The sequence below is a fragment of the Nicotiana tomentosiformis genome, chromosome 1 (assembly GCF_000390325.3).
Source record: "Nicotiana tomentosiformis chromosome 1, ASM39032v3, whole genome shotgun sequence".
Classification (NCBI taxonomy): domain Eukaryota; kingdom Viridiplantae; phylum Streptophyta; class Magnoliopsida; order Solanales; family Solanaceae; genus Nicotiana; species Nicotiana tomentosiformis.
Window position 1 is genome coordinate 61,176,859 of NC_090812.1, and position 14,372 is coordinate 61,191,230.

General features: G+C 34.2%; 2 protein-coding genes across 2 annotated transcripts; one reads left to right on the forward strand and one right to left on the reverse strand.

Moving 5' to 3' along the window:
• Nucleotides 1-2,352: 2,352 nt before the first annotated feature.
• LOC104100222 (uncharacterized) lies at nucleotides 2,353-4,427 on the reverse strand. The gene is made up of 2 exons (XM_009607406.4): nucleotides 3,740-4,427; nucleotides 2,353-3,286 (listed from the first exon to the last, which is right to left on the reverse strand). The coding sequence occupies exons 1-2, from the start codon at nucleotides 4,336-4,338 to the stop codon at nucleotides 2,581-2,583; spliced, it is 1,305 nt and encodes a 434-aa protein (XP_009605701.1). The 5' UTR covers nucleotides 4,339-4,427; the 3' UTR covers nucleotides 2,353-2,580.
• A 7,175-nt stretch (nucleotides 4,428-11,602) lies between these two features.
• LOC104100223 (agamous-like MADS-box protein AGL62) lies at nucleotides 11,603-12,271 on the forward strand. The gene has a single exon (XM_009607407.3). It carries the CDS (start codon nucleotides 11,603-11,605, stop codon nucleotides 12,269-12,271), a length of 669 nt encoding a protein of 222 aa, XP_009605702.1.
• Nucleotides 12,272-14,372: the final 2,101 nt, after the last annotated feature.

Sequence of the window (14,372 nt, forward strand, 5' to 3'; positions counted from 1 at the left end):
TCGTATCGTTTCTCGCCATATTTCTTTATGAGAAACGAGGGGATTATCTGTATACGGTCGAAATAGATTTCAGCCTTGCTGTGTCCGGTACGGTTCGAAGGGTGGTATATCGAAGTAAGGTCCCGAAGGGAGCACGAACTAACCTAGAACCCGGGGAGGCCGGTCCGTATTGAGATCGATATCATAATCAAACTCGAACAAGGATCGAACCATGACGCGGGTAGATCTATCGTGCTGATAATCCAAAAACCAACCTATATCGACCTGGAATCAATTCGAGGGCTCGAACCATTATCGGGCTCGAATCAAGATCACAAGTTCGAGCCGAAATCAAGCTCGAACCAAAATCGAGGATTCTAAGCAAGATCGATCTCGCAGACAAAAGCCGCTGTAATCTCACTAGAGGGAATCTTGGCAGAAATTATGGAAAAGCTGATTTATCATGGTTCTCCCACTGAATATTTATTTTTATTATGCTTGGAGCCAAACCCCTTCACTATAAAAGGGCTTGGTTATCATTTTTGTAGAGGACATCTTTTCTGAGATTTACACTATAATGAAAGTATTATTTTCTCTACAAGAAAGAGTGGTTATTCCAGTTTCTTAGATTGATTCTATTTGTTAAATCCTAAGGTTCATTATTCTTGATTGCTTTGTCTAAATTACATTCTCCATAGTCTATATTCATATTTTATTTATCCTTGCATTTTGTATTAAGTTGCACCACATATCTTCGGAACTGCGTATAAATTCAACTCTATCCATCTTTCGGGTAAACAAAGTTGATAGCAAAGATCGGTCTCGGTGTGGATACGCATAAAGTCTTTGCATTATCGAAGAAAATTCTGAAACGACTCTATGGTCTCGGTGTGGATACGCATAGTCTTTGCATTATCGAAGAAAATTCTGAAACGAGGCTCTATTCACCAAGTACGTCTTAAATCCGATCTTTGACATGTAAATAAATTTTAAACACGAAAAGATCTGTTTAGGATTGTTATTGTCTTTCGGTGTGTGTTGAGAACATCTATATGCAATATATTTAATCATAAGACGAGGAAATAGCAGGCATGGTGCGAGCATTGAGCATGTTGTGTTTTTTGGATTTGGAAAACTGTAGTGTGAGAAGGTAAACATTTAGTCAAATAGGTCAGGTGAAATAGAAGTAAGAAATTAAGGATGTTATCCTTGCTGTTCCCAGCTCTCTATTACTTCGTCCAACACCCATGTGAGAATTCAATAGAAAAGAAGAAGAAGAAAACAAAATAGACAATCACCCAAAAATGGGCTGTTCTACACCAATAAACATTATCAAAACCAGATAAATTTCCACATATTACAGCCATGTCTTAATTCTTATCCTACCAAGTTCATTCACACGTGTACTGCTAAATGATGCAAATAAAATTGACTTGTTTAATCGATATGTCGTACTCTTTATTTGATTAATTTGAATTGCTATTATAATAAGACATGTATTTGCCAGATCCAAAGCCCACCTGATGCCTAATGCATGCCAGCCTAGAAACCATATACATTGGATTCCTACCAAGAAAAGCGACAAATATAAACCTACTTTGGATTCCCACTTCCTGTCCCCAACTTCATTCCTTAAAAACAAAATGCAATTTCTTTGTTAGAGTTTTACATTGGGTAATCTTTCAGGTTAACGAAAGCTATTAATCAATAACGATTCGTACAACAATAATAATAATAATTATAATTATGTTTCAATATAAAGCAAGGTGATGCTGACTTTATAAATTTTCGCTGTCCATAAATTTACTATGCTAACCATCAACTTAAGGCAATTCTTTTTCTTTTTTTTTTAATCCATGCTTGAAATTGACAATATGAAAGCTTATATATACGGAGTTTTCCGGGAAAAAAAATATTTTGAAAGTTTTACCCAATAAGACTCAACTAGTGTCATTCATTAAAAAAGATAACGTTAAAACAAGTCAGATTCATTGAAAGGTAGGGCAAAAATCATTACTACATTACCTTATCAATGTACTAAAATATTAAGGGCTTGTTCAGTACAAGAGATAACGAATAATTAATTTCGAAATTAAGTTTGAGAAGAGATAATCTCGTGTTTAATCGTAATAAAATCGGGATATAACTAATCTAAAGTATAGTTATCTCAAAATTATAGTATTATTTTTATCTCTATGTGAGAGAATGAGATAACAATCCGGATATAATTAATCCTGAAAAACATATCAAAAGAAGTGTTAATGAAAGTAAGTGCTTGATATATAGTAGTTTTAAATATATTTTGATAAATTTACAAAAGATACTCAATGTCACTCATCCAAAAGAGGAATGTTAAAATGAGTGAGATTCATGTAACGCAAGTTCAAAATCATTATATTACAATTCAATCAATAAATACATAAAGGGGAAGAAAAAAGAACTCAAACGAAACAGTTGTCTTAGCACTGTACACTCAGGAAAGGTAATAATAATTAATAGACAAAAATAAAAGCCAGCTAAAAACTGCTGTCAGTTAGTTAATTAGCAAAAATCAAACTGAAACTCGAAGCAACCCATTTGAGCGTTACGACCCGACCCGTTTCACCATAATTCTTGATCTTGCTGCCTCAATTCTTTCCGAAGCTTCTGAGAAAATGACCGACAAGCATCCATACTTAGATCCATGGCAGCTGCCAACGCCACAAAAGCCGCAGCATCCTCCGCACAGCTCACGTGCTGCACCCCTACTTCCACCTCCGGTTTGCTGCATTTTCCGTCACCTCCTACCGTCGACGACATCACAAACCCTCTGTACAGCAGATGCGCCCATGATCCTGATCCGGGTTGTGACCCGAAGTCCGACCCGGATCCTGACCCTGAACTTAAGTCGAAGCTGCTGTTCGGGCTACTCAACGGGGTCGCTCCGTTGACAATGTCTATGCCGATTTTGCCACCCTTTTTTGTGCTGATTGTAGAATTGACTAATGTAATGGCGTCGGTGGCTCCGTCGGGAATGATCTCGAAGCGGTAGCCGAGCTCGCCGTTGCTTTCTCGCCACGCTTCGAGGCGGCCCCATGGCTTCCACGTGTTGTCACCGGGTCGGAGTATGAGCCAGGATCCGGGATTTGACTTGCTGACCCGATCCGAACCTTGTGATGGGACGAATGGGGTCACCATTGATGCTGCTGCAACGGGTGAACCTGATAGATCATGGACTGTAATTGACCATCCTTTTCGTTCTTTTACGGGTCTCTCTTTATCAGAACTAAAACAGCTTGTTGATGTACTTGGTTCTGATAGTGACGATCTGTACATAATAACAGATTCATATTAGATACCCTTTTTCAATAACAAAATTATATCAACCCATTCAACAATCGGTAATATATCGAGAAATATTAGTTATCCAGGCTGATTGATTGCTTATTTTAAAAAGTTAAGTTAAAGCATATGAGCTAATCAATCAAAAACGATAGAGTAAACTATTTAGTTTGTTGATATTGTCAACGACTTAGTAAGGTAGATAATTAGATAAAGAGTTGGATTTTTATGAACAACTAAATTGAACCTTATGGCAATTGAACTAAAAAAACCCTAAAACTACAATTTGTTTAAGAGCTAGAATACTAGCATGTAAAACCTTATGTACCATATTCAAGGTCTGAAAATTGGTCAAAACGTGTTGCGTACAATCAAACGATTATGACAAAATCCAATTATTTTTCTAATTGAAAAAAAGAAAAGGATTAACTAAACAAACCTGGATCTCAAGTTCCGGTCACTGGAGTTTCTGAAACTGAACTTGCAAGTAAAAACCGGTTGCTTGTTTTTGCCATTGACCTGAAAAACTTGTGGACTACACTCAGGTTCTCCATCAAACTGAAAAACAAATCTTGGGTCAGGTTCAGCTCTAACGTTCAAATTCAATTCTGCAGTAGACGACCCACCAACAGAAACCCACCCATTCTGAATAATAACACCTCTATGCCCAATATTCTCCAAACTCTTCAAATCCAATGGCACCAAAACACTCCCCAATAGCCTTCCACCGTTGAAACACCCAAAACCCATATTATCCTCATATATTTCAATCTTTAAACTACAGGGTTTTCCTCTATTATTCGATTTCTCAACGAGTTTCATAAGCTCTGACTTACTGAAGTTAAAACAAGCATGGATTCTGTTGTCCAAGATTGCATCTTTTTCTTGAATAAACGCTGGGATTGTTGTACTATGTGTCAAGAAACCTTTAAGCTTGATTTTACAGTCAAAAGTCGCAGTGGGTGGTGGTTTCGATTCAGCCGGGAACTTTAAGGCTAAACTTCCGATCACAATACGCACGAAAGGACATGGATCCATTAGTCCTTTCGTGTTTAGTGTTGTTGGGTTTTGCTGTTAATAGAGAAAGAAGAAAGATGGGAATTTTTGGGAAGAAAGTGGAAATGACGGCAAGCATATATATATATATATATATATATAATAAATAATATTAATAGAGTAGTAGGAGTAGTATTAACTAAGTGCATAGGCGTGCGTGCGGAATGAGCTGTGGGCACGTACGCATAGAAGGTGCGCCAGCAAGGAGCATCTCTGTTCTCTCCGTCAATTAATCAAGCATTTGGTGTGCCTAAAGCCTCTAAACTTGTCTTTTTCCAAAGTGCTCTATTTCTTTTCCTACATTTCTATTGGGTTGTGGCCTGTGGGGATGTTATCAGGGCTTCTTTGAATTTTATGCCCCTATATTCGTGCTTTCTTCTTATTACACCCTAATCTTTAAAAATTTATTAATACTTTTCCCCTAATCTTTTTGTTTGCACTTCACTACTAAGACCTTATTTTTGAGTATTTGATCAGGATAAACTAGAAATGTTATCATATAATGTGCAGTCTATTGAAGCAAAAGTGCTATGTTTTGACTTAGGCGAGTGAATTTTGTGTGATATTTTAAATTTTAAGTTAGACTTGGATAAACTAGATATATTATTATATAACGTGAAGTGTATTAAAGCAAAAGTGCTAGTATCTATTAACTTAGGAGGATGAATTTTCTGTAATATTTCAAATATAATGTTATTAAGACGGGGTGAATAACAAAAGTTATTAACACAACAAGTCGCTTTGTTCAATATTTTGTCTACGTTCAAGACTCACGAACTTAGTTTCACAAAAGATTGAAATACTAGTATGAACTCTTTTATTCCCATCAAATTTATTCCTAAATTTAAAATTATCCTGATACATTCTTGGGAAATTATTACTACCTCATATTTTGATACACGATTAAATATTTGATGTAAATAAAGTAAAAATCTCTTTTCTAATTATAAAGAAAAAGTATACAGGTGGTTGGTCATTCTTGAAATAAACAACTCACACACACTTCGTTTTCAAAAAAAAAAAACAATGAGTATTCTTTAAAACAAATTTCTATGAAAATGATACGGAAATTAGCTTTATAGTTGGTAATTCATTTTCCCTTGTTGAAAATGATATAATTTAATACTTCTACAAGAGAACCAAAAAGATAAAGGAAAAATCGTAAAGAAGAAAAACATTACTGCAACTAACAGAACGGCACAAACTTTAGGGATGAATAATGCAAAAGTCTTGGACTCTTTTGAGGGTTTGGTTTTATTATGAAGATGGAAAGACTGAAGAGGAATTGTAGTTGGATTGGGTAATTGGATTACAACTGGAGAACAGCTGTTGGGATATTTTTCATTTACACCACAAGGAAACTAATAAGGCACCAGTCTTCACCAACTTGGACCCTTGGTCCAATATGGTCCCATCACCCTCTATTGTTTTTGCAGTCCTTTCTTAATTTATTTATCATTTTTTCTCTCATTCCAATTTCCAAATGATAGAAACTTCCCCGTACTTAGTTTTCTTACGACATCTAATTTACTCTATGTCGAGAGGGTTTATCGGAAGTAATCTCTCTACCTTTATAAAATGAGGGTAAAATTTGCATACACGTTATCCTCCTCAGACTCCACCTGTTAGATTACACTAGATTTTATTATTGTTGTTGTTGTATCTGATTTACTCCCTCTAGTCTAAATATTAGTCTTTTATAAATTAAAATTTCCTTTAAATATTTAATATTTTTTAAAATAAGAAATCATTTATCACTTTTTCTCATCTACTCCTACTGTTTCATTTACTGGAGAGTTTATTAAGATGTTTAAGGGAGAGAACTGATATTGTTATGATTAAGCTATTAAATATCTTTTTAAAGGGTGTGAAATAATTTAAAATACAAAAAGTATATACCGGAAGGAGTATACAAAAAACCTCGTTACACTTTGTAAAATTATAGTAGTATATTTTTTATGAAATGCAGTCTGGTCTAAATATACATACACTCTACAATATTATTCTTCTCAGGTGAGCTTGCATTAGTGTAATATTGAAACTAGAAATTAAAATTAAGGATGCTGAAAAAAACATCTCAATTTATTTAAGGAAATATGTTTCTACTTTTGTCATGTCTTAACTACTTTGGCACTAAAAGCATTTTAATAATTTGATTTTCTATTATAGTAGCAGATATGAAAGATGTATGAGCATAGGTGGCAGATATGACGTTATATACTCCAAATTGGAATAAGAGATTAGCTATCCTTTTAAAATAAATTTAACAAGAAATTTGATATCTTTCTATGGTATAAAATAATCCAAAAAAAAAAAAGGAATCAGGAAAACTTAGTTGGCTAAAACCAATGGCTCAGTTGGTCACAAGATTTGCAGTAAGGTGTACCTCAATTAGGACCACTGCTGTTTGTCAAGTGGCAACTTAGAATTGGGTCCCCTGCCAACCTGCAACAGCCAAAAAGGATTAATGCTCGTCTTGTTTTGATAATTTCATCTCCTATTCTTGAACTTACCAAACAAGTCTTATTGGACTTTTGTGGGGTCTGTTTGAGAGAGCTGAATACTGATTAACAATATTGATAGATTGGATTACCTTAATTTGAATTAAACACTACCAAAGTCGTGTTTGGTAGTCGTGTTTTAGAGGATAGTTCGATCTTCAAGAGTTTACAAAATTACAGTATCATGATTTTGAGTAATCTTGTTGGCTTGTCGCAGCGTTAAATTTTCATTATTTTCTTTATAAGATTGGGTGTAAGAGAGTACTTGTTTGTGAAAAATGTTGTGGGTAATACTAGCCAAGTAGAACATACTGACGCAGTTATTGTGATTAATTTTGGAGCAAAGTTCATTTGTAACCACTAGGGCCAAATTTATATCACCTGATAGCCACAAAATAACTCCATACAATTAACAGCCCAAAACTAATTAAAAGGCTAGCCCAAGATCATACCCTTTTTCCTCAGCCGAAGAAGTCGTCGTCGAACGCCACCGTCGCAAGTGCCGCCTCCGTATTGAACCACCAATCAACGCCCTCCGTCATGATCCACTCCCGAGGGGACCGCCTTCACCTGATGACCGTCGTATCCTGTATTGCTCCATTTACGCAACTGGACCATAGAAAATGGTCCCTGTATTGGAAGGAACACAAAATATGGAATATGAACACCATGCTGGATGGAGAGAAGGGAGTCATTTTGGCAGAAATTTTTAAGCCAAGGTGCCATATTTTGCTGGGAATGGTGAAGTTTTATTGAAGAAAGACCATATTTGATTAGATTTGGGGCAGTAAAAAAATATGTGTAAAGTATCTACCATAGAGTTAGGGCATAACTGTTACCGTATTTGCTACTTAGGATGAGTGCTAGAGTTAAATTTGCAGAAAATAGTGTGCTAATAAATCTTCCATTGCAATTTTTTATTTTTTTCCCCTTTTTCTTTTTATTATTATTAGTTCTCTCTTTTTTGGTTTGATTTGTTGTTACTTCAGAGATCGATATTAGGAATTTTGTCCTGCATGTTCCAAATTACTGCTTAAACTTTATTTGTTGTCACTGGCTAAAGAGAAGGGCAAATCCCAAGCTCTATGTTATTGCCTTTTTTTCTTTCCTGGGCTAACTTTCTTTGCTAGGGAAATCTTTTGATTTTTACCAAATAAATTTCCATTTCCACATGTATGTCATTAGTTAATTTTGATGGGAATCATAATTTCAGGCCCACCATTAGTATATATTTACATGAATATTTATGTATTATTTTCAGTGAAAATAGATTTGAATATTTGTATATTACAAAATATATACAAAATAGACTGTCACTATACAAAAATTATACAAAATAGACTGTCACTATACAATTTATATACAATAAACTGTCACTATACAAAACATATACAAAAATAAATTGTCATTATACAAAAAGTATACTAAATAGAATGTCACTATACAAAATTTATACAAAATAAACTATCACTATACAAAAATATACTAAATAGACTGTCACTATACAATTTATATACAATAGACTGTCTCTATAAAAAATATATACAAAATAGACGGTTACTATACAAAATATATACTAAATAGACTATTTCTATACAAAAAATATACAAAACAGACTGTCACTATACAAAAAATATACAAAATAGATATTTCGGGCTATTAGATGCAATAAGTTTGAGTCGAAGAGCCATTTCGTATCGGTGAAAAAATATATGGGCTACTAAAATTTTGAGGGGCTATAGAGGATAGTTTTCTCTTAATTTTGGCTGCAATTACTTGTGTAATCTAGTGGAGTGACAATTATGGGCCGCTTTAGGATGAAGACTTGTTAAAATTTAATAGACAAGATATATTTTACCAATTTACGGTCAGAATTAAATTTGGGCTGATTGGGCTACTGACTTCGACTGAGCTAGCGGATCACCACTTCGGTTCTTCCCCTTTTCTTCTTACTTTCCTTTGGGCTTTTTACAAAGGCAAAATGGTATCCAGGCCACCTAAACCCGGTAAAGAAACTTAGAATTTTTCCATTTTAACACCTCAACTTAAATATTTGTATATTAATAGATTCCTTTGACAGTTGACTATGCTCATATGGAAATCACATGTGTGATGTGGCAATACTGTATGCAATTCACCTAAATTAGGCGCGTGAGTATAAATTAATTGAGTAAAAAAAAGTCTAAAATATAAAAACGAAATTATAAATCCACCCCCACCCACTCTCCATCTTCTCCAAACCCCCTCACTTCAGCACTGCCTTCTCCTCGTCTTCTCAAAATCCCTACTCCCCCCACTAAATTTCTTTAAAATCCACCTTAGAAGTTACCATTTTCTTTGCAATCCCAAATATCACTCACAACCATTTATATCAAGAGCTCACTTTTTTTACAGAATACAGGTAGTCCGACAACTTAGCCGGTCGGGTTAGAGACGCCATGCCGGAGATTGTGAAATTGAAGAAAGAAATCAGAAATTGGTCGGATCAGTATGGCAAGCTTACTAGAGAAGCAGTCTAGTGATTGTTTTACCACAAACGACATAGATAAGCAAGGTTTCAAATTTGCCCAAGTCCGCAAATCAGTCCGGCAAGCTCGCTTGTGCCGAAAAAAGTTCGGATGGACGAAATTCAATTCATAGGGGTACGAAATCCCTCTTTGAAGGGAATATGATTAAAAAAAATTGAATGTTTTGTTAAACGAAAAGGAATAAGAGAAACTTGTTACGATTTGCAGAAATTTCGACAAGACAGGTAGCAGGAACGATGATACCAACGACTATGAAACTGAAGAAAAAAGTGAAAAGGAAGAGAGTAAAAATAAGTTAAAATTTGACTTTGCTTATATATTGATTCGATACTTTAGAGCGAAGAAGAATGGTGTTTATGGAAGATTAATGGTGCTGGTGGCTGCTCGGTAAAGAAGAAGAAGAAGAAAAAAGAGAATGATTTTAGAATTTTTGATAAATTGGTGAAAATAAGTTGGGACCCACTAATCATACATGTCAAATAATAATAGGCTAAGAATATGATTTGTCAGCCATGTCACATCACTTGAGAGACACGCTCAATAGGAGGTGTTTAGTATTTGCCTTTTTACCAAGTTGGGGTGTTCAAATGAGAAAATTCTAAGTTCATTTACCGGGTTGATAAACAAGTGCAAGTTTAAGTGGCTGGGAGGTCATTTTGCCTTTTACAAACAAGACAATTTATTGAAAAATAAAGTAATACACACATAATATAGTAGTTAATAAATATATTAATTTATACAATATTAAAAGAAATTAGAAGAAAATGAAATTCTAATACTTAATACCCTGTAATTATAGTGAAATATTAGTACAGTGTTAAATGATGTTAAATTAATAAACTACTAGAAGATGAGAATTTGAAAGAAAGAAAAAACTTGTATCAAGCCATTTTGTTTGCATCAAAACAGATTTGAACTATTCAAAATGATGTATTATTTTGACATATACTAAGTGGTAAATATTGAGGTTATTGGTGAAAATTTTGAAAAATATGAAGTACCTTGATATTTCTTAAAATAATATATAGGCCTTTGCGAATGGTGAGATACCTCAAGATGGGTTCGAACAACTATTTTTTAATAAATTCTGATAAAATCATATACGAGTTTTATTTTATAAGTTCAAAAAAGCATGGCGTAAACTTTTAAAGTAAAAACTCCCTTACAGACTTGCGTTAATAAGGCTAACAAAAGAAAGAAAAATTAAGAAAGTTTGTCAGTTTAGGCCTTACGGGCATAAAGATATTAGAGTTAGAAAAATGCGAACTTAGACAAGCTAAAAGAGATAATCCTAGAAATTATTTATATGAGGCATTAATTGAGAAGCAAACATATCATGTAATTTTACAACAAACAAAATACTACTTGAGTTTAGCAATAACAGCATCTTAACACGCATAGTACATAAGCGATTGCGCCTTGCTTTGGTGCATGTAAATTGTATAGAGCAACTTTGCATGCAGTTGCAGTTCTTTCTGCTGCAGTCCTGCCAACCAATTAAAATAGAGCTATATTGCAACAAACCTTCCCTTCCTTACTTTCTACCACATCAATCTTTCGTATCATTGCCATGATAATGGCTACCCATTAAGAAGAAACTCATATTATTTACTTATTTTTGGCTTGAAAAAACTGCTTGAGTTTCCAAGCAAGTTTGTAGTCCTTGTTCATGGAAAATCCACGAAAAATATAAACATACAAAATATAAGAAAATAAACATACAAAAAAGTATAAAGGACAGCTCGATATACTAAACTCCTACTATGCGTGTGTGGGTATTTTGCTTTCATATCTAATAAAATCTAAAAAAATACCACTTACGAGAAATTCCAATGACGAGGCGTGCCACTCAAGTACTATAAATATTTTTTCCTATTCTCTTTTCCTATTAAAGATTCTAGTTTTCCAATTAGTAACAAAATTATGGGAAGTATACATATATTAAAGATTCTACTTTCCCAATAAGTAACAAAGTTATGGAAAAGTTTCCATATGTTTTTTTATTTTTCCTAGAACAGCGTTCCATATTACAGTACTTTCCAAATTAAAACCCAATCCCGTTCCTACAACTACAACTAAAACGAGTAATTAAATCTTTTCCGATTCTTGAATGGAAAAAAATCTTTGATTTACAGACCAAGCAACTCTTCTATAAATTATTATACATCAACAAGTTCTCAATTTACGAAGCCAATTAATCTTCTTCTTTCTTCTACCATGAACACTACTACTAAGACCGTGAAGAAAACTCAAGGACGGAGAAAAATTGAAATCAAGCCAATAGACAATCAAAACAGTAGGCATGTTACTTTCTCCAAACGCCGTTTAGGACTTTTCAAAAAAGCTAGCGAACTTTGCATGTTAAGCGGTGCAGAAATTGTTATTCTTGTTCAATCTTTAAAACAACGTCTATTCACTTTCGGTCATCCCAACGCTGACGCCATTATCGACCGTTATCTCACCGGAAAATCTTCCTCCTCCTCATCCACCGTCGATCAACTCAACGTGCAACAGAACAATCAATACTATTCTCAGATTTGTAGAGAATTGGAGGCTGAGAAGAAAAAAAAGGAGATTATTGAAAATTCAAAGATTGTTAATAATAATAATGAGGGATTTTGGTGGAATGAACCAATTGATGATATGGGAATTGAGGAACTTGAAGAATCTATGGGTGCATTGGAAGAATTGAAGAAGAAAATAACAATGAGAGCTGATGAATTGAGTATGATTAATGGTTCTTCAGTAGTGCCAACTACTTCAACTGTGAATAATAATATTGCTAGATTTGGGGCTGAAGATCAATTCTTAAATCAGGCCGCTATCGACTATTGTTCTTCAATTGTTCCTTACCAATTCAATCATCCAGGAGATGGCCAATTCTGAAGCAATTATTTTCATATTTAAAGCATGATTAGTTGAGTATTTTAATAAAGAAGTAGCATGTCGTGATCTTTTGTTATATATAAAAAAAATTGAGAAGCTATTGTTTTTGTATTAATAATCTCGACTATCTTCTTCCTTGTGTCCACGAATAAGTTAATAGCTCAAGTGACGTAAACTAATGAATGTTACTACATTAATTAAAAAATTAGTGGCGGAAGAATATAATTCGGAGTTGCAGAATCATTTACAAAGCATTGCATTTTGAACAATTGTATTTCTAGTCGGTATTACTAGGTTTATGCCAATCTCAATTTTCAATTTTATTGTGCTTGCAACAAGTTTAAGCGTGGAGCAGTAATTTCGCTGTATTAATTTAAATGACTGATGTTAAATTTTGATATTTTCTTCTTCTTTTTTATTCTCTTGTTTCTAACAAGTTGAGTGGTTCCAATAATGACTACTTCGTATAATTTACAAACTCTAATTTAAACAATAGACTCATACTTTCACTTGGACTAATAAACGTAAAAAGGAGAGAAGGTAATAATAGAACGCTATCGTGCGTTGCAAATCACCATTAGATTAAAAAAGTCACTCTGATGTCACCATTAGATTAATAGATGTCACTCTGATCACTATGCCATGTTATTAATTAACCTTAATTAACACCGTTGAAGAAAGCATAATTTATTTAGATCAATGTTTTAAAAGGCTTTTCTAGGACTCGCCTCAGGGTTCGCCCCAGGGCGTGACACTATCAAAATGCCTTGAGACTCATGTGTGAGGCTTAGTTCTGTGAGACTTACGCCCCCAAACGCTCGATTGTGTGTCTTAAATACGCCTAACGCTCAACGCTCGGGATTTGCCCCACAATTCCTATGCAAATCATGTGTTGAATTCACTAATTAGCACTATTAACTCGCAAAATCCTTAACAAATGAATGATTAAATTTTTTTTTATCTATAGGAATATGAAAAATATGAATAACTCAAATAACAAATTATAGTATTGCATATTTACTAATTGAGAGTATCGTGAGGGTGAATATAATTTGAATATCTCTTTTGAAAATAGGTAAACAAAATTTATATCTTTACTTGATAAATCTTCATGTCTTAGTGTAACGACCCGACCGGTCGTTTTGAGAGTTGTAGCCTCATTCCCCCATTTACTGCTCAATTTATGCTTTACATTTGTTATGTTATTTGCCGAGGTGATTATTTTGGGTCCGGTGAGGTTTTAGGAATGAATTGGAACACTTAGTTCCAAGGTTTAAAGTTTAAGTTGAAATAGTGACTGGATATCGACTTATGTGTAAACGACCCTGAAATAGAGTTTTGATGATTCCAATAGCTCCGTATGGTGATTTTGGACTTAGGAGCGTGTCCGAATTTTTTTTTGGAAGTCCGTAGTGAAATCTGGCTTGAAATGGCGAAAGTTAAATTTTTGAAAGTTTGACCGGGGAGTTGACTTTTTGAAATCGGGGTCGAAATCCAGTTCTAAAATTTTTTATAGCTCCGTTATGTTATTTACGACTTGTGTGCAAAATTTAAGGTCAATCGGACTTGATTTGATAGGTTTCAATATCGAATGTAATAGTTGTAAATTCTTAAATCCCTTAAGCTTGAATTGGGGTATGATTCGTGATTTTAGCATTGTTTTATGTGATTTGAGGTTTTAACTAAGTTCGTATGATGTTTTAGGATTTGTTGGTGTATTTGGTTGAGGTCTCGATGGCCTCGGGTGAGTTTCGTATGGTTAACGGATCAAGAATTGAAGTTGGGAGACTGCTGAAGTTGAGTTTGCTGGTTTTTGGCTCATCTGGTTTCCTTCATCTGTCAAAAATCGAGGTAAAAAATCGAGGTCAGGAAATCGAGGGAAGGAAATCGAGGACAGTGCCTGGATAGAGACTTTAAGTTATAAAACAGGGGCTTCGTCCCATTTTTCTATTTTTGACAAATTGGAGCTTTGGGAGAGGCAAATTTTGAGAGATTTTTAAGGAAAAACATTGGGCGTAAGTGATTCTAACTCGGATTTGGTCAATATACACGAATATATCATTATTTTTATCATTTAATTAGTGTTTTGAGATGGAAATTT